At 46.6% G+C, this 23,306-nt stretch overlaps 1 protein-coding gene across 4 annotated transcripts; it reads left to right on the top strand.

The window, feature by feature from the left end:
• Positions 1-469: 469 nt before the first annotated feature.
• KAZALD1 (Kazal type serine peptidase inhibitor domain 1) lies at positions 470-5,284 on the top strand. Of its 4 annotated transcripts, none has more exons than XM_072620361.1 (5): positions 470-667; positions 1,427-1,988; positions 3,278-3,438; positions 3,825-3,972; positions 4,282-5,284. In XM_072620361.1, exons 2-5 carry the CDS (start codon positions 1,490-1,492, stop codon positions 4,374-4,376), a joined length of 903 nt encoding a protein of 300 aa, XP_072476462.1. In that variant the 5' UTR covers positions 470-667; positions 1,427-1,489; the 3' UTR covers positions 4,377-5,284. The 4 variants fall into 4 exon arrangements, with proteins under 4 accessions (XP_072476462.1, XP_072476469.1, XP_072476464.1 ...); XM_072620368.1 differs by having other exon boundaries at positions 495-667; positions 4,287-5,284; XM_072620363.1 differs by lacking the exon at positions 470-667 and adding an exon at positions 800-909.
• Positions 5,285-23,306: the final 18,022 nt, after the last annotated feature.

Consider the following 23,306-nt stretch of genomic DNA (forward strand, 5'->3'; position numbering starts at 1 on the left):
ATTAAAGACCTCTTGTCTCCCAACCTCCCAGCTCCGTCTTCCGTTCTCCCAGATCCTCAGCCCGAGTATTTTGGCACCCCCATCCTATAGTCACACAGAGCCTCCAGTCTCTTCAATCGTCTCATTCTCTCAGTTTCCCAGTCTCGTGTCTTCCAACCTTTAGGTTATCTTGTCTTTCAGTTCCGTGGTTTCTCAGTTCCCGCCCCCCCCACCTACCCCCACCCCCATCCCCGGAAAACAATGTCCAGCTCTTGGCCTCCCTCCCCGACTTCCATCCATCTCTCCAGGCCATAGGGTGTCGGGTTACAACGCCTTGGCTCACTCACTGTAACCTTGGGCCGTTTGAGGCTAGGGGCGGGAGGTGGGGGGTGACCAGCTGGGTCTGGGCTGCTGCTAACAGGAGGCCTCAGTGTGGGGGGAAGGGGGAGGTTGGGCGCCGAGAGGGGGCTACGTCGCGAGGGCGGAGAGAGGGGGCGGAGGAGCTGCTTTCACAGTTGCTGTCCCTAGGCTTTCTCCAGAGAGCCTGGGGCCCAGAACCGAGTTGGGTCTGGGGGCCTAACAGACAACGCTGTTTGCTCAGACGGTTCGAGCATCCTCACTGCCTCAGTCGCCAATCCCCTAGTTCCTTGCCTAGAGCTGCAGCTGTTCACTGGGGACCAAAAACAAGGTGAGTGGCTGGGGGTGGGGGGCAGGGGGAGGGAACCTAAGAGAACAGGGGGGCGGAGTCAGTTGTGGCGCACGATTGCAACTCCATCCTCTGTAGCTCTCTCCCACTCGGTCCCCCCTCCTCCCCCAATCTGGTCCAGTTCTCTTCATGGCAGTGACGGGATTATTCCCCCACCCGTCCCTTCCCCGCCCTCCAAAGGCAAGAGTCAGAGAAACGGAGCAGTTTCCTCTCTTTTGAAGTGGGTGAGTACACTCCCTAACTCCTTACCAGATCCTTGATTTGTGTGACCTTGAAGGAGACCAGCCACTTCTCTCGGGTCAGTGGTTTAACAAAAACTCCGAGCCCCTAGGAGCGAGGTGTGCAGAGAGAGAGAGAGTCTGTACTGCAGGAAAGGGGACACTGAGGCCTAACTCAGCGGTCATTTGTGACGGCTGAGGGAATGGGGAAGAACATCTTGAGGAGATGAGATCGTTGAAAAGGATAGAGAAAAGCAGACAGGGAGGCCAAAGAAAAACCAAAGTTTGGAAGCAGAAGTTGTGCATTAGAATAAGAAAAGTATAGAGTTTGGAGGATGTGGATGGGACAAGTTTGGAGAGATGAATGGAATGGGGCAGATTTGGGGAATGGGGGCAGAGGAAGGATATTGTTTCGATTTCTAGGAAAAGAGGAGGGCCAGGGAAGACAAAATTAGGAGAATCTGGCTATTTCCTATTTGGGCCCTGACCTCTCCTTCCCCTTCCCCTCTTCTCTCTCCCACAGTTTCCAAAAGGGTAATGTCTGGGACACAGGGGGCTGAGTGACAGGATCCAGTGACCTCTGACGATGTCTCGGCAGCCGGTGGTCCTGGCCCCGGCTCTGGCAGTCCTCTTGCTCCTACAGCCTCTGCCTCCCGCCAGCTCCCGCCCACCCCCAAGCCCTGACTACCTGCGGCGAGGCTGGCAGCGGCTACTGGATGAGGGAGAGGGCTGCGGACCCTGCCAGCCCGAAGAGTGCCCTAAGCCTCGGGGCTGCTTGGCAGGGCGTGTCCTGGACGCGTGCGACTGCTGCTGGGAGTGTGGCAACCTGGAGGGTCAACTCTGTGACCTAGACCCAGACGGCCACTTCTATGGGCGCTGCGGGGAGCACCTGGAGTGTCGGCTGGACGCAGGCGGGGACCTGCAGCGCGGAGAGGTGCCCGAGCCCCAGTGCCTCTGCCGCTCTACAAGCCCGCTCTGCGGTTCCGATGGGCGCACCTACGCGCAGATCTGCAGTTTCCAGGAGGCTGCCCGGGCCTGGCCACAGGCCAACCTCACTGTAATGCACCCTGGACCCTGTGAGGCGGGTACGGTTTGCCCGACTGGGTTTCCCCTCTCCCACTTGATCCCAGTTCTATCCTCTAATTCTAGAAAGAACTCAAATCCTCGTCTCAAATCCAGAATGGGGAACCACCCTCAATTCTCTACCATGGAACCTCCTCTCCACCCCACCCCCCACTCTGTACCTGGAAGCCATTCCACCCCATTAACTCCCTACCCTGGAATATATTCCCTTTTTCAGCCTCTGAGTCCCTTCCTCATAGTCCAGAGGGGAACTTTTAAATCTAAGCTTCAAGAACCCAGGATCTACTTCTCTACTTGAATCCGGACCCCTCTCCCTTCCTTGGCACCTTTGGGAGAGATCAGTGAATTTTCCCCCTTAATTTTTCCCTACCATCAGCATATGTACTCTGGTGCTTACCCTGCCCCTCCCCCACTTTGTTTTCAGGTGGATGGTGCCAGGTGCCTGTCCATAGTACTATATATGTATTAGGTGCAGTGAAAGATCCATGTCCAATTATGCAAGAGTATTCTTGGCATGACAGACATACAGACAAACAAGCTGTGTCCTCAAATGCTCTCAAAGACAGAGGATGGGGGGAGGGAAAAGTGAGGGCTCAGTGTAACCAGAGCCAACTTAGCTCCATTGTTTCTGGTATCCTGGGAGCCAGTGGGTAAGGGATGGGGGTGGGGGTTCATCTAGGAGGGCAGTGCCAAACCCTGAGATTTAAAGCCTGCAAAACAGGAGTAGAAAAGACTCAGACAGCAAAGAGTTAGCAGCCAGACTGTATTCTGAGCTCTGTGCTGCCCCCACACCTAGGGTTTGGCAAAAGGTGTGTGTGGATGCTCCTCAGGCTTCCCTCTCTACTCCCCCTTCCCCAAACTCATTCCAGCTCTAGGCTTGCTTTGGAGGATTTAGTGACTTTCTCTTCCCGAGGGGGGCTGGGCTCAATGTTAGACTTGGCTGTGAGTCTACTGGCAAACAAACCCCAGGGGTCTGGGCCCCCCTCCTTTTCCCCTTCTGGCTTCCTGTCCCAGAGCCTCACTGGTGTCAAGTTTTCCCTTTGCCACATGGAAACCTGGAGAGTGTGGGGGAGGGGATCTGAGTAACTCTGTGGGAACCCAGCCAGGTGTGAATGGGGGTAGAAGGCAGAAGTAACAGGGAGGTGGGCTCTGACACACTGGGAAAGGAGAATGAATCCCAGAGTCACTGGTGTGTGTATGTGTGTGTGTGTGTGTGTGTTTGTAACTTGTATGTTGGGGGTCAGGAAGACAGGATCCTAAAGCATCCCCATGACCTCATTTTCACCTGTAGAACCTCAAATCCTGTCCCCACCTCGGGATGTGTGGAATGTGACTGGGCAGGATGTGATATTTGGCTGTGAGGTGTTCGCTTATCCAATGGCCTCCATTGAGTGGAGAAAGGATGGAACAGAGGCACTGCTACCTGGAGATGATCCTCATATCTCTGTGCAGGTGGGGGCCTTGATGTGGTGTGTGAGGCAAGAACAGATCTCATCTCTTTAGAAAGGGGAGGCAAAGCTATACTTCAGGTCTGTGCAAGAGAGATAGGAAATAGGACTTCATGGAAATGTGTGTGGGAAGGGAAAGACTCCATCTCTGGGCTTAAGGGTGAGGAACAGATCCCATCTCTGGGGGAAGGGACAAAAAACAGATTCCATTTCTACAGAAGGGAAGAACAGACCCCACCTCTCGGAAGAAAGTGAGGGTGGGGCAAGGAAAAGGAACAGATTTCATCTCCATAACAGACCATCTTTAAGGGAGGAGGGAGCCTCTCAGACTCTACAGAGGATCTCTGGGGGTGGGAGAGCACCCTCCACCAACTTCTTGTCTTACTCCAGTTTAGGGGGGGTCCACAAAGGTTCGAAGTGACTGGCTGGTTGCAGATTCAGGCTGTTCGAGTGAGCGATGAGGGCACTTATCGATGCCTTGCCCGAAATACCTTGGGCCAGACCACAGCCCCAGCTAGCCTCACAGTGCTCACCTTGGGTAAGGGGAACATTTCTCTTCTTGCCCCTCCCTATCTGTCCCACCCCCATTGATTCCAAATTTATTGTGTGAGATGCCATGGAGGAGAAGTTTGGGGGTTTTCTTGAAGCTGACAATGGAATAGCCCTGGGAGGAGGGGCAGGAAACAACACCAAGTATGCCTGAGTATGAATGTGTGCCTATTTCTGTGAATATATTTAGGTACCTGCCCTGGTGCCTTTGTGAAAAAAAAAAAAACAACAACATAACAACTCCCTCTCTCTCTTACTGGTGTACAATGAACTTTCTTTTCATCCTTTGTTTTTGCAGAGCAGCTGAACAACACAACCATCCCCTTGCTTAATTCTTTGAGCACAACCCTTGAAGAGGAGGCTGACAGTGAAGAGGGGGATGACTATTATTAGACCTTGTGCCCACCTTCAATGACCTCACTATGGCTCCCTAAAGTAGTGCTCCACAAATGGTTCCTGGACCAGTTACTTAGCTATGTAAAGCAATGACGGTTCCATTGCCTTTTTCCTTCCCAAATGATCTGTGCAGTGGAAGGCTGGGGAAGGTGTAGGACATCTTCCTCCTGATTTCCTTGAGTTGGAAACATCAGTAACCTAGCCCTGGAGCTGGAGGTGAGGACACTAATGGGACTCATGGCTCCATCCTGGGCAGTTATCCAGACTGCTAGGGTTTGATCAAAAGCACAAGGAAGCCCTTGAATGCTCAACTTGGGGTGAAGCGAGAAAGCTGGGGCTGCTCTGCCTCCACTTTGGTCAGTGTCCTGACACCCCAAGCGCACAGACTGGCTTCACTACTTTGACCTTACATGCTCTCTTCCTTACCAACATACTCCTACACCATTGTCTTCTATCCCACTAGAACAAGTTGTATTTTATAACTTATTAAGTGTTTCCATGTTGTTTCTGCTATTGTCTGTATAGGTCTCATTTTTTTTTTTTTGTTACTTGCGTAAATGTCTTAACCTTTTTTTTACTAGATTGTGAGCTCTTAAAGGTCCGACCAGGAAACTGATGTATTATCCACCTTCGTATTCCAGCTCAGTTCCTAGCCTTGCATATACATAAAAAAAGATGCTCAACAAATATTTGTTGAATGAATATAGTGAATATGCTCAAACACAAAGGGGGATACAAACACACACATTGGTGAGTGTGTATATATTAACATGTGTGCTGTAGATAGGTGATTTCCAAGGCTTCAGAAGAAGCCTTGGAAAAATTCTGCGATCTGATCTCTAGCACCCGAGTCAATACTTTGTACATAAGAGGTGTTTAATAAATGTCCTTTCAATGTTGAACAACGTCCCATATTAAAATGCCTAAGACCGAATGCATACATACAAATAGACATTTATTCATATTATCTCACCAGGAGATGCAATTAGCCTGGAGCTTCAGACACATGCTGACCAGATGACTTTTCCATCCCAAGAGGGCCTCCCAGGGGGGAATGGGGGAGGATTGGGTTCTTTAGGGAATTATTGAGCCTGGATCTTTTAAGGGGAATTCCTTATAACTGCTTTGTGTCTTGACTCTTCACCCTAAACAAAGCATTTAAATCAAGGATAGACACTGTGTGTGTGTGTGTGTGTGTGTGTGTGTGTGTGTGTGTGTGTTTTGCAGCTTGGTCCAGGCTAGTTGGATGGGATTCTCTCTGGATGTTCCTCCTTAGGTGGTTTAATGGAGTCTTCCAATCCCTTCTGAAATGTATGCTCTTCTGGTTCCCAAACTGTGGCCTTCCTGAGATGTAGCTCTTGATTCTGCCCACCCCTCCCTCACCCAGCCCCACCCTAATTCCAGTTTTTGTTAATGAGAGACTAGGCAAGATCAAAAATAACACTGGGACATGCATTCTTTGCCCACAGATTGTTTTTGGAGGGAGATGTGACCTGGAAAGTATTCCCAAATTATAGGAATCTTCTTCATCTCTGAATCTCTTTCCCAGCTGGAGCTGGAACTGAACTTGGCCCTAGAGCTGATGGTGAGAATAGAAATAGGAAAGACCAGAGACTCTGGGATCCATGCCTGAGAGGCATCCAGGAGGGAATTGGCTAGGAGCCTTAGATAGCCTATTAGTACTCAATGGGGTAGGGTCCAGGAGAAAGGGTTGGTGTTACCCTGACCCCACTCCGCTTCACCTCTGACCAGGGAAAGGGGAAAGAAGTAGAACAGGACGATCACACCCCTTTCCTAAGATAGAGGCTCAGTCCTCATCTACATTCCTTTACTCTGGATCCTTTTCTGGTATCGAGGGATGGGAATTCACAGCAGGACCTGGCCTAGAACTGGGGCTGATATGAATTTTGGCTATTGATTCCTAGAGCCCTGGAGGTACCTAGGCCCTGGCATGAGCATGTCTGGCTACATGAGCCTAATGATAAAAACAGGCAAAATTGTCATTGGCTCTCCCAGAATTCAAGAGTTATATGTTAGTCACTATCCCACCCCCACTTCCTCCTGCTCCCTATATAAACCAGTATAACACCCTTCCCCTGTAGGAAGGAGAGAGTGTGTCATTCACTCCACAACTATTAATTGAGTATCCCCTGGATATTAGGTGCTGTTCTCCTAAAGAAAATGGGTATGATACTTGGGGCCTGAAGAGATCATCTGTAGGGGACCTGGAACACTATACAGTATTGCAGTGAAAAAATGTTCATATACATACATACATATAAATATACATATACACACACACACACACACATATATGCCATTCTCTCCTCCTGGATACTCTTTCCCTCATGAGGTTTCATGACCTTTCTTGGTTCTACTACCTATCCAGCTGCTCCTTCTTGGTCTCCTTTGCTGAGCCATCATTCATGTCCTGCTCCCCCTACCCTTGAAACTAGGAGAGTATCCCAAGACCCTGTCTTAGGCACTCTTCTCTATGCTCTTTCTCTGGCTTTATTACCTCCTATGACTTCAGTTATCATCTGGCCCCAGTCTCTCTCTTGAGTTCCAATCCTGTATCCTTAACTGCCTACTAGACATTTTTACCTGGATGTCTTAAAAGCATCTCAAATCCAACATATGTTGAACAGAATTCATTTTCTACCCCCCATCCCATCACTCCCCTATTCCTAACTTCCCCATTTCTGGAAGACACAACCATCCTCCCGATCTCCCAAGATCCCAACCCCAGAGCCATACTGGACTCTTCATTACCCTTCCTTACTCATACATCCAATCAGTTGCCAAGTCTTGCCATGCCATCTCTATACCACCTCTCAAATTCATCTCTCTACCTATTTAATCACCACCCTAGTTCAGGTCCCCCATCACTTCTCTCCTGGATTATTATAATACCTTCCAAATCGATCTCCCTTTGTGAAGCCTCTCTCTTCTCCAATCTACCCCTCTCCTCCACCTGCCAAAGGGATAATTCTAAAGCACAGGTTTGAAACTATGTCACTCCCCTCCTCAAAAAACTCAAGATGCTTCTTATTAGCTTTAATATAAACTACAAATTCCTCTGGCATTTAAAACCTTTCATAATGTCTCTAGACTGTCTTTCCAGACTTAATATACATCACTCCTTTTCACAGAAGCCAAACTGGCCTTCTTGCTGTGGAAATTCAGTCTCCCATCTCTGTGCTTTCCAACAGCCTGTCTTCCTCACCTTAACCTCTTCCAATCCTTGGCTTTCTTCAAAGCTCATCTCAAGCATCACCAAAACATGGCCCTTTTTTGAATTCCCTGGTTGCTAGTGCTGGACCAATAATCTTGGATTCAGGTTTATGTATGTTTAATTTACTTATATGTGTATATATTGAATCGTTTATAGAATCTAAGTTCTTTGAAGACAAGGACTTTTCCTTTTTTGCTCTCAGAAAGCACCTGCTAGGGCTCCTGACACATAAGAGGTGCTTAATAAATGTTTGCTGGTTGCTCAGTGATTGATGGTTCAGATTTAGGGTCTGAAGACCTGGCTCTGGAACTAACCTATCTTGGGCAAATCTTTTCCTTCAAGACCTCAGTTTCCTTATTTGTTAAAGGAGGAATTGGAGTAAATCTCCAGAAAAAAATTTAAATCCTACATTTCTGCCCCATCCTGAGATCCCGACTCCTGCGTCCCAGAAGACGAGGACGCCACCTGGTGATCATTTGCGACCTCTTTTTCGTCTCCAGAGTGCGGAGATCGCCACCAGGAAAGGGTTGCTCGTCTCCTCTGCATCTCTGCATCTCTCCGAGGTTAAAGCCTCTGGGGAGGTCCTGTCCCCGAATCCTGCTCCGAGTTGGACTGATACTGCGTGTGGACAGGCCAGCCGGCTCTGAGCTGTGTTGGGAGCTGTGTCTGGCCTCAGTCTTCCCCCTCTGCACCCCTCTGCACTGCAGCCTTACGATCAGTGAGGCTGGGAGAAGGCGGATGCCCACTCCTCCTCCTCCTCTCCCTCACCTCCCCCTCCTTCCTCACCTTTCCCTCCTCCTTCTCCCCCTTTCGCCTCCTCCACCCTCCCTCTCCACCTCCTTCTCCTCCTCCTCTTCCCCCCTCCCCTCACCGCCCTCCCACGCCCCCCCAAGCCTGTCTCGGCTCGGGGCTGCGGGCGGGCTTTAATAACGTCGCTGGAAAGTGACACGCGATTTATTATTAAAGCAAAGCGGGGCACGGGGACGGGAAGAGTTTAATAAACGCGCGCTGTTGCCGAGGATTATTCGTGGCAAATAAACGAGAGCACGAGCGGTGTTTTAATAAATAATTTCCCGCTGCTCCCAGGGGAAGAGAGGGGGAGGAGAGGAGCCGAGTCGCTGGCCTCGTCTCCCCGAGAGACCCAGGGGTGGGTCCTGCGCTCTCTGCCCAGAATCGGAGCCCCCTTAGCCCAGGAGCCTCCCTCCCCAGGAGACCTGGGATCAGTAGGGGCTCCCTGGAGATGTGGGGAAGGACGTGAGAAACTTTCCTTCGCTCGGCTGAGATCCGGCGGGCCTTTGCCCTGCCCCAATGCCCTGCCCAGTCCTTCGTCTCCCCCAACCTCCCCCACTCCCACCCTAGGTGCTCCCCCACCCCCCACGCCCCCACTAACCTGTCCTAAGCTCAGAAGCATTTTGCTTTGGAAAAAGACTAAAAGACTTTCCTTCCAGCACCAAAGCGGGGTTCTGGAGATGGAAGGGTTAATGGGAGAGGGGGGTGCTTAAGAAACAGAGTTTGCGTCTCCAGAATCGGGTCCTTCCCTTTCCTCTACCACAACCACTGCTGGAGCCCCCGGTTCCCCTGGCTCTGGGTGTGTTCGAGGCTGGAGATGACGGGGAGACCATCCTCGACTGCTGAAATTCACAGCTCCTGTCTGCCCGGAGACTCCTGGACTCAGATACTAATCAATAATTGAGGAACACCTCAATATTGGGGATGCTGGGGGAATCCTCAGAATGGAGGCCCATCTGCGTACAGCTTAGAAATCAGAAAGAGGCCCCTGGACCCATCCTGGGGACTTCCGATTGGAGGTGTGAATGAAACCGAAGGAGGAACCGAACTCATTTCCCCCGACCGTCTGAGCCCGCGGCATGACTACAGCTGGGTCTGCCATGAAGCCCCTACGGGGACCTTGGGGTAGTAACACCGGAGACACTTAAGGGGATGAAAGAGCTCCATCTGGTGGTCAGAAAACTGGGACCCAGGCATCTGAGCAGTACTTTTAGTTGGGCAAAGGAAAATAAGTTATCAGGCCCTTTGGGACCCTAGGCTGGGTCACAGTTTGTATAAATGTATTAGTGTTTAAGTGCATGAAGACGTGTAAGGATATGTACTTGTGCACGTATGAACGATGCTCTGCCCACACAGAATTCTGTATTTAGAACTGAAAGGAGATCTCAGAGGTCTTGTAGACTAGCTAATTTAACAGATAGGTAAACTCTGGTCCTACCCAGAGCTACAATATAGCCCAGGATAACTCTAGAATTAGAATTCTAAATGTAAATTTCAATTCCAAATTCCAAATGGAGCTGGCTATCCATTTAGGTGGCTCAGTGGATAGAGCACCAGTTTTCTTAATTCAAATCTGACCCCAGACACTTATTAGCTGTGTGAACCTGGGCAAGTCACTCAACCCTGTTTGCCTCAGTTTCCTCATTTGTAAAATGAACTGGAGAAGGAATGGCAAATCACTCCAATATCTTTGCCAAGAAAACCCCAGATGGGGTCACAAAGAATCAGAAATGACTGAACAGTTAACAGTTTGCTATCTGCTACCTCACACAGACTGTACAAGGAGGACCTTCATAAATGGACCTTTTTGCATTTGTGTTATAGATTATGTATTCATATACATATAAACACATCTGTAATTGCAAGGGTGTGTGTATATATATATACATATACACATATATATACACACACACATGCATGGAGGCACATGTGCATTTATGTGGTGTATTATAGGCCTATCTGGAACACTGTTCTATGTACATGCCTCTTGTATTGCTTATTCTCTGTATGTAGCTATATGGGTGCACATCATAGTTCTGCAGAGTGCATAGGCCACATGTTGTTAGTACACATGGTCTACCCTCTACACAAATATGATGCACATATTATATGGATCTGCATGCTTAAACCCTTCATATGTACGTTAATTTATGGGTGCATGTTTGTTATTGGGGGATGGGAGGGATACAGGGACTACTAGGCTCGAGACTTCTGGACTCTCTGTACTGAATCTCTCCTTCCCCGCACCCCACCCCCAACATCTATATAAGCTACTGACTAATCAAGCCTTGGGGGATAGGCAGGAGGTGGTGAATTCTGGGAAAATTCCCTCCCTTTTCCTATATTTTCTCCTTCCTACCTGTGGTCTGGTTCTCCCTCTGATCAGGGGACGGGGGTAGAGGTTAGGATTAGAATTTTTAAAAGGGAAAGATACCGACTAAGACTCAGATGTCTGAAGATTATGTTTCCTGGACTTTGACCAAACCGCGTACTTTTCTTAGGAATGGTCAGTTGAGATTAGGGAGAGGAGAATCAATCCAAAGCAATAATCAACAGGTCTTCAAATACCCTGGGAGAGGGTCAAGGATAGGAGTCTTAGTGGGGCAGTGAGGAGGCCCTGAGGATCAGTGATAGGGAAACTAAGAGGGCTGTGATAGAACCTTGTGCTTGCAAAAGTGATATAGTCCTGTTGGGAAGGTGGTTTTGGGGAGGGGGCAATGATGGGGGCTCTAGAAAGAGCCCACAGGGCCCAGAAGAGTCAATGATATGGTACCGTGGACAAGGATGCAGTTTGAGGAAAGGCAGAGATGTGAAACTGGGGTAGGGTTGTAATGGGATAGAAGAGTTACCTGTCTCCCCATCTCCCTGCATCCCCCTCCACCATCCTAGAATCCTCAGTGACTCTGCATGGCATTGTTTCTTGACCCAGCTGAGCCAGATATGCTTAGAAGGGGAGTTCCAAGTTTCAGGGCTAAGCTAAACTTAGATGAATCACTGCCCCGGGTGAGGCAGGGTGGGGCTGTCTCTCACAGCCGCACTGTCCCAAGAAGCTGCTGGTCTATGTGATTCCTACAACAGCCCCAGGTCAGGAAGCACTCACAAAGGATGAGCAGGGGAATCCTGCAAAGAAGTCATTGAACTCTGTCTTGTAACCCACTCCCTTCCCCTTCCCCCCAGCTCAGTACAGTAAAGAAACCTCTTAGATAGCTAATCTCCCCTGAATTTTTTCCATCTTTCCCTCCCTTCCTCCCTCCCTTCCCTTCTCCTTTCTTCCCTCCTTACCTCCCTCTCTCCCTACCTCCCTTCCTTCCTTCCCCCTCAAAATTTCTCTCTATCTTTCTTTCTATGTTCTTTCTGCCTATTTGTTGCTGTCTTTTTCTTTCTCCCTCTTTCATCCTGTCTCTGTGACACCCCCTCCCTCCTTCTCTCCCCCTCCTCATTCTCTCTCTCTCTCTCCTCCCTCCCCCTTTCCTTCCCCCCCTCCCTCTCCCTCCCTCCCTCTCTCTCTCTCTCACTCACTGTGTGTCTCTGTGGGAATGACTTTTTGGCCCCACCAAGGTCACAAGGCTTCAAGTCACATCAATAAATCATGACCCATATCTCCCCCTCATTTCTCATCTCTGTACAATGTGTTTAACATACTCACGATGTCTCAATGTATTGTGTCTTCTAACCCTGGATTTCCCACATTTCCTGTGTCCTGCATGCTCCAAAGTCTTCGTGTCGTACTACTCTCAGACCTCTACTCCCCGCCTTTACCCTCATCTCTTTTCTCTTTCCCTGTCTGGGGAAGGATCTTACAATATTGGGCCTTGGATTCTTTCCTGAGAAGATGAATTTCCTTTGGCTGGTGGGAGGAGGAGGCTGGTGGAACTGGTGGTTCCAGTGGTGGGGGGGTGGAGGTTTAGTCTCATTAAAGGAGCTGAGACCTTGAACCCAAAGTTAGAAGTTTTCTGAAAAAAATATATGGGCTTATTTCAGTCCCTTTGGTCAATCCTGGGTGAAGAAGGCTTTGGGGCAAAGCAATAGTGGGAAAGGCCTTTGCAGGAAGAAGAGGGAGTGGTCAGTGACTGATTTTTCAAATAACTTTTCCTCTAGCCCCTACCCTGGAGTACAGATCAGAGCCTTTCTGTGGACTCCTATGTCAGAATCAGGAACTGAGATGGGGGTGGGGGAAAGCTACCCCTCCTCCACTTTCCATTCATCTCCTTTATCTGTGGTGCTGAAGGGCCTGAGCTCCGCTGGGGCTGCTGATGGGGAACAGAGACAGGTCCAAGCGGAAGCCATCAGGACCTTGCAAAGCCTGAGCCGACAGTGGGGCCTGGGGGTCAGTGAAGACAGATAAAGCTCAGAGTAGCTGGTGGGGGGTAGGTGGGAAAGGAGGAGAACATCCTTCAGACCCCAAAGCAGGGACTAGGAGAAGGCTTTTCTTGGGGCAAGGGAGGGGGAAGGGAGAGAAGCCAGGATCCTTCTCCATGACATTTGAGCCCACTCTGAGAGAGGTCCTAGAAAGGTGAGCCCACTGTACAGAAGAAATCACTGAGAGCTCTCTTTTTAGGTAGACCTGGGGAAAGAAAGCAGAAATACTGGGGCTAGGACTGAGATCACCTCCTCCATTACTCCCTCCTCCTGGATGCCTTCCAATCCTAGGAACAGAGAACTGAGATGGGGCACCCCCTTGTGTGGAGGGGAGTGAGGGGTGGGAAGTAGTCCAGGGCCTGGGGCCTCATGGACTCCTCAGCCCTGGTAAGTTTCAGGGCTTTGATATAGGAGGGATTGAGTATGAGGAGTCTTGTGGGCAGAGAGCCCAGAGAGGGGGTGAGTACTAAGGAACAAACCAGGGATTAGGGTCCAGATTTAAAAAAGGTGGGATCTATGAACTAAGCTGGAGGACAGAAGCCTGGAAAAGGGAAGGCATGAGACACAAGAACCGGGCTGTGGTTGAAGGGAAGGAGGTGAGTTGAGGGATAATTTCCCTGTAAGAATGGGAAATTATGTTAAAAGATCCTGCAGTTTTAGATGGTGTTTTAATTAAGTTTGAAAGACTGGGCGCCTCCCCGGGTACTTCCATGGGTAGTGGTGCTGCGACCGTTTGTTTTCCACTTTTTCCTTTCAAAGACAATTTTATTAAATCACTCTGTTTTCATTCTGGTTTGAACATAGAGCATTTAAAAGGGAAAAGTAATTATTTCCACTACCCCCCCCCCCCTTTTTTTAGCTGTGGATGGGGGCTGGGAGAGACTGGAAAGGGAAGAAGGACTTGTCCACAGATCTCCCATATAACTGTTCTCATGCCTCCTTCCCACCTCCCTCCCTTACCCCCACCAAACATATACATGCTGATACACCTATGGAGACACACACTCCCACAAACACATTCTTCTTCACACACATGTACAGAAAAAGATATACCTATAAACACACCCTTATAAGCATTATAAACATTTCCTCAAAATTCACAGATCACATATACTCACCCTCACAACATGCACATACTCACAGATACACAATCTGACATGAATATATAGTCACTTTCACAAACACACACCTAGACATGATATGCTCTTACAAGTTGGAAGAACAGTGGGAAATTTGTGTGGGGTGGGTAAAGTAAAGGGGTGAAGAGATATGTTTGGCAAGAGAGAAGGGGATAGTGTTTGAAATTACAGGATTTAGAACTGGAAGGACCTTTGGGTATATTCTAGCCATTTCATGGACAAGGAAATTGAGGCCCAGAGATTGAGACATTTCTAAAATCACATAGCTACTACAGCTAATAAATAGTGGAGGTAAATAACTCATATTCCTCTAACTCTGAATCTTTGTTTTCTATCATACCCGAGCTGCTGACTTGTCAATGGGTCTGCAACCTCTCTGCCCCCAAGCATTTCAGATCTCCCATATCCCCAGCATTGATCTGAGCCCTTCCTTTCGCCTTGGACAGGTACCCAAGGTACTGGCAGGATAGTCTCCATCATTCCTGACTAAACTTCTCCCTGCCTGCATATCTGACCTTTTTCTGAAGGGTGGGGTGGACTGTGTGTGAGGTGGATTCTGTGAGCCTACCCCCCAACCAGGTATTTGTTTCTGGAACCTGTAAACTATGACAAAGGAATGGAGGAAACACGGCAGCACCAGTGATTTCCTGCTGTCACCAGAACCGAGAACTAAACGTCCTGTGAATCCTGCTCCTGGAGCCAGAGGGGTTAATGCTGTGGACTCTCGCCTCTTCCCCCACCCCCAAGCTCCCCAGCACGGCTGGTACGTTCAGGGCCGGGCTCCGAGATGTACCTGTATTTTGTCTTCATCTGTCACCCCTCCTGACAGTCAGATACATCTTGGATGGGGGGCGGGGGGAACCATCATTAACCTCTGCAGTCCGATCCCTAAGCGCCACCAAAGCCGAAGCTGCAGCAAGCCTAAAAAGGGGAGAGGAAGAGGGAGAAAGAAAAGTAGTGGAAAGGGAGAAACAAGAAGGAAAGGGAAAGGGGGATATGCACGACACACAGAGACAGAGATAGAGCCAGAGGCAGAGTCAACGAGAGAAAGATTGAGAAGGGAGAGCTAAAGACGAAAAAGACGGAGAGGGAGAGATAAGCATGCAGAGAGAGAGAGACAAGGACAGAAAAAGGAAAGCAGAAGTTAATAGAGGGGAGTAGAGAGGGAGAGGATAGAGAAGAGAATTGAAGGAGAGAGACAGAGGAGAAAGAGGAAAGGAGAAATGGAAGGTTAAGGAAAGAGGAGGGAAGGAAAGAAGAGAGAAAAGGGAGAGGTGACAGAAGGGAGAAGAAAACAAGGGAAAGGGAATGGAGAAAAGATAGCCTTAATATATTTGTTACCGTTCTGTCCCTCTGCCCTTCCCTGGGACGAGGCTGGAAAGTGGAAAGGAATCTGAGTCAGAAAGATGAATTAGCCTCTTGCACCAACCTTGATTCCTTCAGGAGTCTGGCCACATCTCTGGGAATGGCTTTCCCATTGCAAGTTCCTTTGGGCGCGCACGCACACACACACACACACACACGTATGTGTTTGGGAGAGAGGATGGTGTTCAAATGATTCTACTCAGCTGACCTATTTATAAGCAATTCCTTAAACACAAATTGTTAAAAATGTTAATGAATCAACAAGAGTTTTTCTGTGGCCTTTCCACAAAAGATTAAATGGCTCCAGTTCCTAGAGAACAAGGGACCCAAAGGATATGCAGGAGTCATATTCCCAAAGGAAGAACAGCCTGGAACTTATAATGAGAATGAGTAGAAGTAAAAGCAGACTTTGAGTTGGGGGAGGGAGGGAGATCACATTCCAGAACAGGAAGAGCCTGGACTTGAAAGTTGGACTGAGGCCTTTCAGACTTTGGGAAGTACCTGAGGGAGATGACCCGTGTCTAGCCATTGGATTTCCCTTTGACTCTTGGAGACAACTACTACCACTACAGCAGAGAAGAAGCTTCTGTGGTTTCTAGAAAACAAGTCATGGGGCTATGGTTCTCTCCCTCAGGAAAAGGAGTGGCTGCTCTGGGAATCATTGAAATTTCTAGAAGAACCAGGAAGGTCAGAAGACATGGCCTTGAGATGTCCTTAGTAAAAGACTGGAGCTCTAGCTCTAAATTCCAGTTCAGGTTGTAGTACATGTTCTGTGCCTATGCATAGACATGCATCACCTGCATAAACACACACACACATGCATACATGTTTACCTTCTTCCTCCATGGAGAGGGGCCTCCAGAATTCACAGACTCACAGAATCAAAGGCAAGGTTAAAGACTGATCACCTAGTCCATTCCTTACCTGAGTATGAGTCTCCTTTACAACTCTATCAAATGGCCTCCAGCCTTTGATTTAAGACTTCTGGTGATGGAGGATCCATCTCCATCAGAGGAAACCCTTTTGGATAGTTCTAATTATTGCAAAGCTTTTTCTTACAAGGAACTGAAAGCTGTGTCTTCAAAACTTCTACTCACTTCTCCTGAGGTTGCATCTGAGGGCCAAACAAGACAAGTTTAATCTCTTCCACGTCAACCCTTCAAATACTTGAAGACAAGTATCATTACACTCTAACCTTTTTCTTCTCTAAGTTTAAGGACTCCAATACTTTCAGCTAATCCTCATAGGAAATGATCTCAAGACCTTTCACCAACCTCATGATCTTTTTCTGGACATGCCAGTTTGTTAACATCTTTCCTAAAATGTGAAATCCAGAACTGAACAATCCTGACCAACCCTACAGGTTTTGGGGACTAAAGATCGAAGAAGAACCTGTTTTTGAAGAAATAGGAGAGAAATGCTAGTGCAGTGTGTGTGTATGTGTGTGTGTGTGTAAGTGAGAAGAGAGAGAGAGAGAGAGAGAGAGAGAGAGAGAGAGAGAGAGAGAGAGAGAGAGAGAGCCTGTGTCTATATTTCTTGTGTATGTGTCTGTGTGTGTTTGTGTATTTCTGGTCAAGCATGAGGGTCTTCAGCTACAACAGGAGTAGACTGGGACATAAGATGAGAAATCACATTAAAAGTGACAATTCTAAAAAATTCATGATGAAACATGACATCCACATCCAGAGAAAGAAATATGGAGTCTGAATGCAGATGGGAGCAGACTATTTTCTTTTTTGTTTTGTTTTGTTTTTCAAGGTTCTTCCCATTCATTCTAATTCTTCTATACAACATGACTAATGTGAAAATATGTTTAATAGGAATGTCTATATGGAGTCTATGTTGTATTGTATGCTGTCTTGGGGAGGGGAAGGGGAGAGAAGGGGAAAAAATTTAAAACTTATGGGAGTGAATGTAGAAAACTAAAAATAAATACATTAACTAATTAAAAAGTGTACTGAAGTAAACTGGGAGAAGGGAGAGGGATTCAGAAAAAGACAGAGCCAGAGACAACAGAAAGATGCACAGACCAAAGGGAGAGAGACACATGGACTCTGAGAAAGTGACAAAGAAACAAAGGGTCAGAGATATAGAAGCTAAAGCTAACCCTAACTCAGAAGCAGGATTTTCTAGAGTGTGAGGAGAGAAAAGGCAAATTGTGTTCATCCTTCGTTGCCGAAGAAGACCACGCCATCACAGAAATGATGATATGACTGGCCCTTGACTTTGTTTTATTTTGAGTGAGGGAGGGCTGTTCAGGTCTCCAGCTTCACTTCTCCTCCAGAGCCATCTGAATCCAGTGACCAGATATTCATCAGGATGACTGGAGATGACCCAGGATGCACTGAGAGATAATGCCCATTCATTGAACAGGTTTGTTTAAGTAGTAGCTAGGGCATGGCCCCTTTAATGAGGCCAAGATAAAGAAAGATATCAGGCTGGGAGGGAAACAGCAACAGTTACTGTGGATAATCAGTCTAAAACTAGGATAGTCCAGAAGGGCCCTTAGGCAGGGGTCCATTGGCATCCCAGCTTCAGAGTGCAGTAGGTTTAAGGGGAAAAGAGAGGAGAGGAGAGGAGAGGAGGGGAGGGGAGGGGAGAGGAGAGGAGAGGTAACCTAAGTCAACTGGGCATCTTTTGGCCATCCAAATTTACCTTCCTTTGGGGAGGAGAAGGAAGGGGAGGAGGAGGCAGACAGGAGAGGAGGAGCTGAGTTACCCAGCTAGCTGGGTCCCCATTCAGCCAGCTGCGTCTACTCACAGGATTGTGTTGGTCCTTCGTTGCTGAAGAAGACCATGCCATCAGAGAAATGATGACATGACTTGCACTTGATTTTCTTTTGAGTGAGGGAGGGCTGTGCAGGTCACCAGCCTCACTTCTCCTCCAGAGCCATTTGAATCCAGTGACCAGATATTCACCGGGATGACTGGAGATGACCCACTCTGCATTCCTTCCTGACCCCCAATCTCAGTAAGAGCCTGTTTGAGTGGAGTTGGGTATTTCTGATGGTCTTTTTTCACATTGAAACAACACTGGAAGGCTTGACTTGGCTAGAGGGCCTTTCAGAAGTCAGGGAGAAGCAGAAAGAGGATAGAACACAACAGGATACCTAAACTGGAGGTGATTCCCAACACTGGGTAACGTATATGGGAGGAACATGGAGAAATCATTGTCATGCTTTGAATTTTAGCCTCCGCATCTGTGGGATGGATGCAGCATCACACTCAACCTTTTGTCACAAGTTAGATTAAAATTCTTTGTCATTGTAATGGGGGACTGACCAATGGAAGCCCAGCCCTTATGAGCATAGTCAGCATAGTTGGCTTGGTGCAGTCCCCCCACCTGGATTCTTCAGTTCATGTGGAGATATTCCATGACTGTTTCTCATCTACTTTGCATGTATATGGTGAAGAAAGGCATCTTGGTCAGTGTTTGAGTCAGAACTGAGCATACATCTAAAAGGTTACACTGATTTGATCTTATTCTCTTTTCTGTGTCACTGGCTGTATTCAAATGAGAAGACAATGGAACCATGAGCATATGACCCTAATATTAGGATTAGGAGCTTCAAAAGGTCAAGAGAGCACAAAGGGTTCAGGAACTGGAGTCAATGACAGTTTTGTGTTCAGTGAGGATTGAGGTACCTGTCAACAAGACAACTGACCCCAGTAGTGGACTGCATTGTAAGCAAAGTTTCTGTAAGCAAGGGAGTGAGTAACTTCATCTATTAGCTATGCTATTTAAAAGCAATTTCAGTGGGAGTAAATGCTTTATAGCAATCACTTGAAGATTAAGCCCACTTAGGAGTTGGAACACTAATTCATTGTTGGTGGAGCTGTGAGCTGATCCAACCATTCTGGGGAGCACTTTGGAACTATGGCCAAAGAGCTGTAAAAATGTGCATACTCTGATCCAGCAATATGACTTCTAGGGCTATACCCCAAAGAGATCATAAAAATGGGAAAAGGACACACATGTACAAAAATATTTATAGCAGCTCTTTCTGTGGTGACCAAAAACTGGAAATTGAGGGCAAGCCCATCAATTGGGGAATGGCTGAACAAGTCGTGGTATGTGAATGTAATGGAATACTATTGTGCTTTAAGGAATGAGCAGGCGGATTTCAGAAAAACCTGGAAAGATTTATATGAACTGATGCTGAGTGAAATAAGCAGAACCAGGAGAACATTATACACAGTAAGAGCCACAGTGTGTGAAGACTGTATCTGATAAACTTAACTCCTCATAGCAATGCAAGGACCTAAAACATTTCCAAAGGACTCATGATGCAAAATGCCATCCACATCCAGAGAAAGAACTATAGAGTCAGAATGCGGAATGAAGCAGACTATTTTCTCTTTTGTTATATTTTGCTTTGTTTTGGTTTTTCTCATGGTTTCTCCCATTTGTTTTAATTCTTCTATGCAACATGACTAAAGTGAAAATGTGTTTAATAAGAATGTATGTGTAGAACCCATATAAGATTGCATTACATCTTGGGGATGAAGGAGGAGAAAATTTAAAACTTATGGAAGTGATTGTTGAAAACTGAAACCAAATAAATTGATTATATAAAAAAAGATTGAGCCCATTTTCCCCATGGACCAACCAAAATCATATAGGGGAAAATGTGTCCTTTGTTTTGGTGGAGAGAATGTGTTTTATATTTCTATTCTTTCTATATCTTTTTAATGAATATCTCTTTGTAAAAACTAATTGATTATATATGATTGTGGTGAAATACTACTGTGTGGAAAGAAATGATGAACAGAAGAACATAGAAAGACTTGCATGAAATAATGCAGAGTGAAATAAGAACCAAGGGAATGATGCATATAGCAACAGCAGTATTGTTCACAGAGTAACTGAATTACCAAGCTATTCTGAGTACTATGATCATTCAAATCCACTACAAAGGACTTATGAAGGAAAATGTTATCTATCTCCAGAGAAAGACATGTGAAGAAAGAATGTGTGGAAGTATGTATTGTATGGTTCCACAAATGTATTTGTATCAAATGTTGGGAGGGATCAAGGGAGACATCTTGGAACTCAAAATGTAACAAAAACAACAAAAAAGCTAATTGATGTTGATGAGTTAAATGATATTGAGGTTTTAACCACTGGTGATATTGGAGACAACATATCAGAATGGGGTCCTGAGCCAATAATATTAGATAAGCTTTTACCCCTAGACCTCAGAGAAGGACATTTAGCAAACCGATCTGACTTACCAGTAAATGTGGGAGATGGGATGAGGACTCCCAGAGTGTACATATAAAGGTGACATATAAATCACAGGCAATCCATTTGCTGAAGAATCCTCCCTGAAGACTCTTTTTCTGTCTCCTTTGCTGGGTCCCCTTCCTCCTGTTTCCTAAATATGGGCATCCTCAGAAGTTTTACCCCTGGCTCGGTCTTCTCTCTACGTTCTCTCCCTTGATGATATTATTCAATCTCACAGCTCCTCTATGCAGATGACTCCTAAATCCATATCTATCCCTGATAATACAGACGTCAAGCTACATGTACTGCGTCTTCACCAAAAACAGCTCAACTTTCCCTAAAATCTACTCTTCATTTTGACTTCCCTAGTTCTGTTATGGTACCACCATCCTCCTAGTCACTCAGGTTTTAAACCTCAATATCGTCTTTGAGTCTCCTCCCATCCCCAGACTCCAATCAACTGCTGTGTTTTGTTGATTCTTCCTTTGTAGTATCAGTCCTATGTAAATGAAAACTCAAAAAGGCAAGTCAAACACTGATTAATTGAAATGACCAATCTCAGTCCCAGAAAACTAATGATAAAATGCACCTGCCTCATCTCAAGGGGACTACAGATGTAGAATATTGTATATGCTGTCAGCTGACACAGTGACCACAGCTGACAGTGTATGGGATATTCCACATCTGTAGTTCTTGTACCAATTGGTTTTAGTTAAAGTTTTGTTTTGTTTTGTTTTGTTTTTCACTAAAAGGGAAAGTTCAACTGGGTAGAGGGCAGTATAGCAACAAATACCTATGAAGTAGCTAGATAGGTGGAGAGATAGATAGAGACAAACAGGGATAGATATAATTGTCACAGAGAGATGATAGAGAATATAGAGAGATTCAGAGAGGCAGGCAGAGAGAGTATATTTATTAAGTGTTTACTATGTGCCAGACATGGTGCTGCAGAAATAAAAAGCAAAATACAGGGCTTTCCCAAAGTCGTAGTGCAGTTTTAACTACATTCAAGACTTTGGAAGCATCCTGTAGAATTTTAAAAGCAACCATCAGTCCCACTCAAATCCCCCTGTCTGTTCTCCTATACTGCCACCATATATTTCAAGCCTTCATTGCCTTTTTATCAGACTATTGTAATAACCTCCTAGGCAGTTTCTCTCTTTCTATTCCCTCCTCCATCAAATCCATCAGGCCTGCCAGATTAATCTTCCTAAAGCATAGATTTGCCCATGTCAAGATCTGTTGAAGACTCTCTAATGGCTTCCCTTTGCCTACAGGCTAAAGTGCAAACTGCCCTGGAAATCAAAAGCCTTTCACAATCTCATGCAACCTGTTCCCACCATCCAATATTTCAGCCCTGCAGGTTGTGAATCAACAGTCAATATATTGGGCTGTGGATTAGACTCTTGGGAAAACTGGTTCAAGCTGCTCAAACCCATGTGGAATTGACTGGTATCAAGAGACCAATATAGGGTTTATAATGAGTGCCATTTATTTAAGAAATACAGTTCATCTACAAAAGAAGAGAATGTGGTTACTCCAAAGGTTAGCAGAACTAAAAGATTCCTGCTCAACTGCAGTCAATGCAAGAAGCATTCTACCTTAAATTGACCTGAAAGTTCTCCTTGCCCCATTTTTAATACTCCAGGTTGTATCCCTCTCTGTCCCTCTGATCCCAATACTGGTTAAATCAAGTATTCAGAAAACTCATTTCTGTTGAACTAGTCTATTCTGTGTATGTGTCTATGTGCCTATGTATGTATGTATGTATGTATGCATCTCTCTCTCTCTCTCTCCCCCGCCCCCAGGGGTTTCTAAACCACCACGAAGGACTGTTTGCCCCCATCTCCTGGAGACCTACCCAGGCACCTTATTAGGTATAGATCAGAGCCAAAAAGGACACACTCTAACTTTGGGGGAGATTTGAAAAGGGAGGGGCAACAGCATACATTAGATGTGAATTATAGAACTCTTCCAGGCTTAGTTCCTCAGGATCTGGGGAGACCTTCAGGGAGGAAGGTTCTCTATTATTTCCACAATATCCCTTACCCTAAGGGAACCATTTAGAGTAAACATTTACTAGACTCTTTGGTGTCTGAAGTTTTCCCCATTTCTTTTCCTCTGCATGAATGTTACTCCACCTTCTACTGTTCCATTCTTGCCAAGTGAATAGTGAGCTTGATGGGTAGAGGTGGCCAAACTCCAAGCAGAGGAGGAGGCAGCCTGGACCCATGCCAGTGCTCTGTCCCTCCGTCCATAGTAATTTGGCAGGGAGGTGCCAGCTGCTTACAGCTGCACATCTGTTTATGCCTCTGGCTGGTTATTTATTCTTTCCCTTTCCCAGGCTTCTCAACTCTCCCAGAGTTAGATTAACTAGCAAGGAAAGCTGGGACACTCAGTCACCACAATCATTGATGTTCATTGAAGGGTGTTCTTCTTCCAGCAGCTGTTACTTTCCCAAGGAGGTACTGAGGAAAAGGAAAAGAGAGGCTATAGGAAATGAAAGGAAGGAAAAGGAGGGGAGAAGTAAGGGGAGGTAGGGGAACAATGGAGGAAAGAATAGGAAGGAGACTGAGGGGAACAGAAAAAAGAAAGGGAAAGACGAGGCGAGAAGGGAAATGGAAGCTAAGAGAGGAAAAGAGGGAAAAGGAGATGAGAAAAGAGAAAGGATAATAAATGAAATGCAAATTAAAACAACTCTGAGCTTTCATTTCACACCTGTCAAATTGGCAAAGAAGATAAAATATAGAAACAGACAATGTTGGAGGGGCTGTGCAAAGACAGGCACACTAATACGCTGTTGGTTAAGCTATG

This window comes from Notamacropus eugenii, chromosome 1 (genome assembly GCF_028372415.1).
Source record: "Notamacropus eugenii isolate mMacEug1 chromosome 1, mMacEug1.pri_v2, whole genome shotgun sequence".
NCBI lineage: Eukaryota > Metazoa > Chordata > Mammalia > Diprotodontia > Macropodidae > Notamacropus > Notamacropus eugenii.

Excerpts from the sequence above, each read along its gene's own strand:
- KAZALD1 (XM_072620361.1), top strand. The coding sequence starts at position 1,490 with ATGTCTCGGCAGCCGGTGGTCCTGGCCCCGGCTCTGGCAGTCCTCTTG. Across the intron at positions 1,989-3,277 it reads CCCTGGACCCTGTGAGGCGG|AACCTCAAATCCTGTCCCCA; the intron begins GTACGGTTTGCC and ends TTTCACCTGTAG. Across the intron at positions 3,973-4,281 it reads CCTCACAGTGCTCACCTTGG|AGCAGCTGAACAACACAACC; the intron begins GTAAGGGGAACA and ends TTGTTTTTGCAG.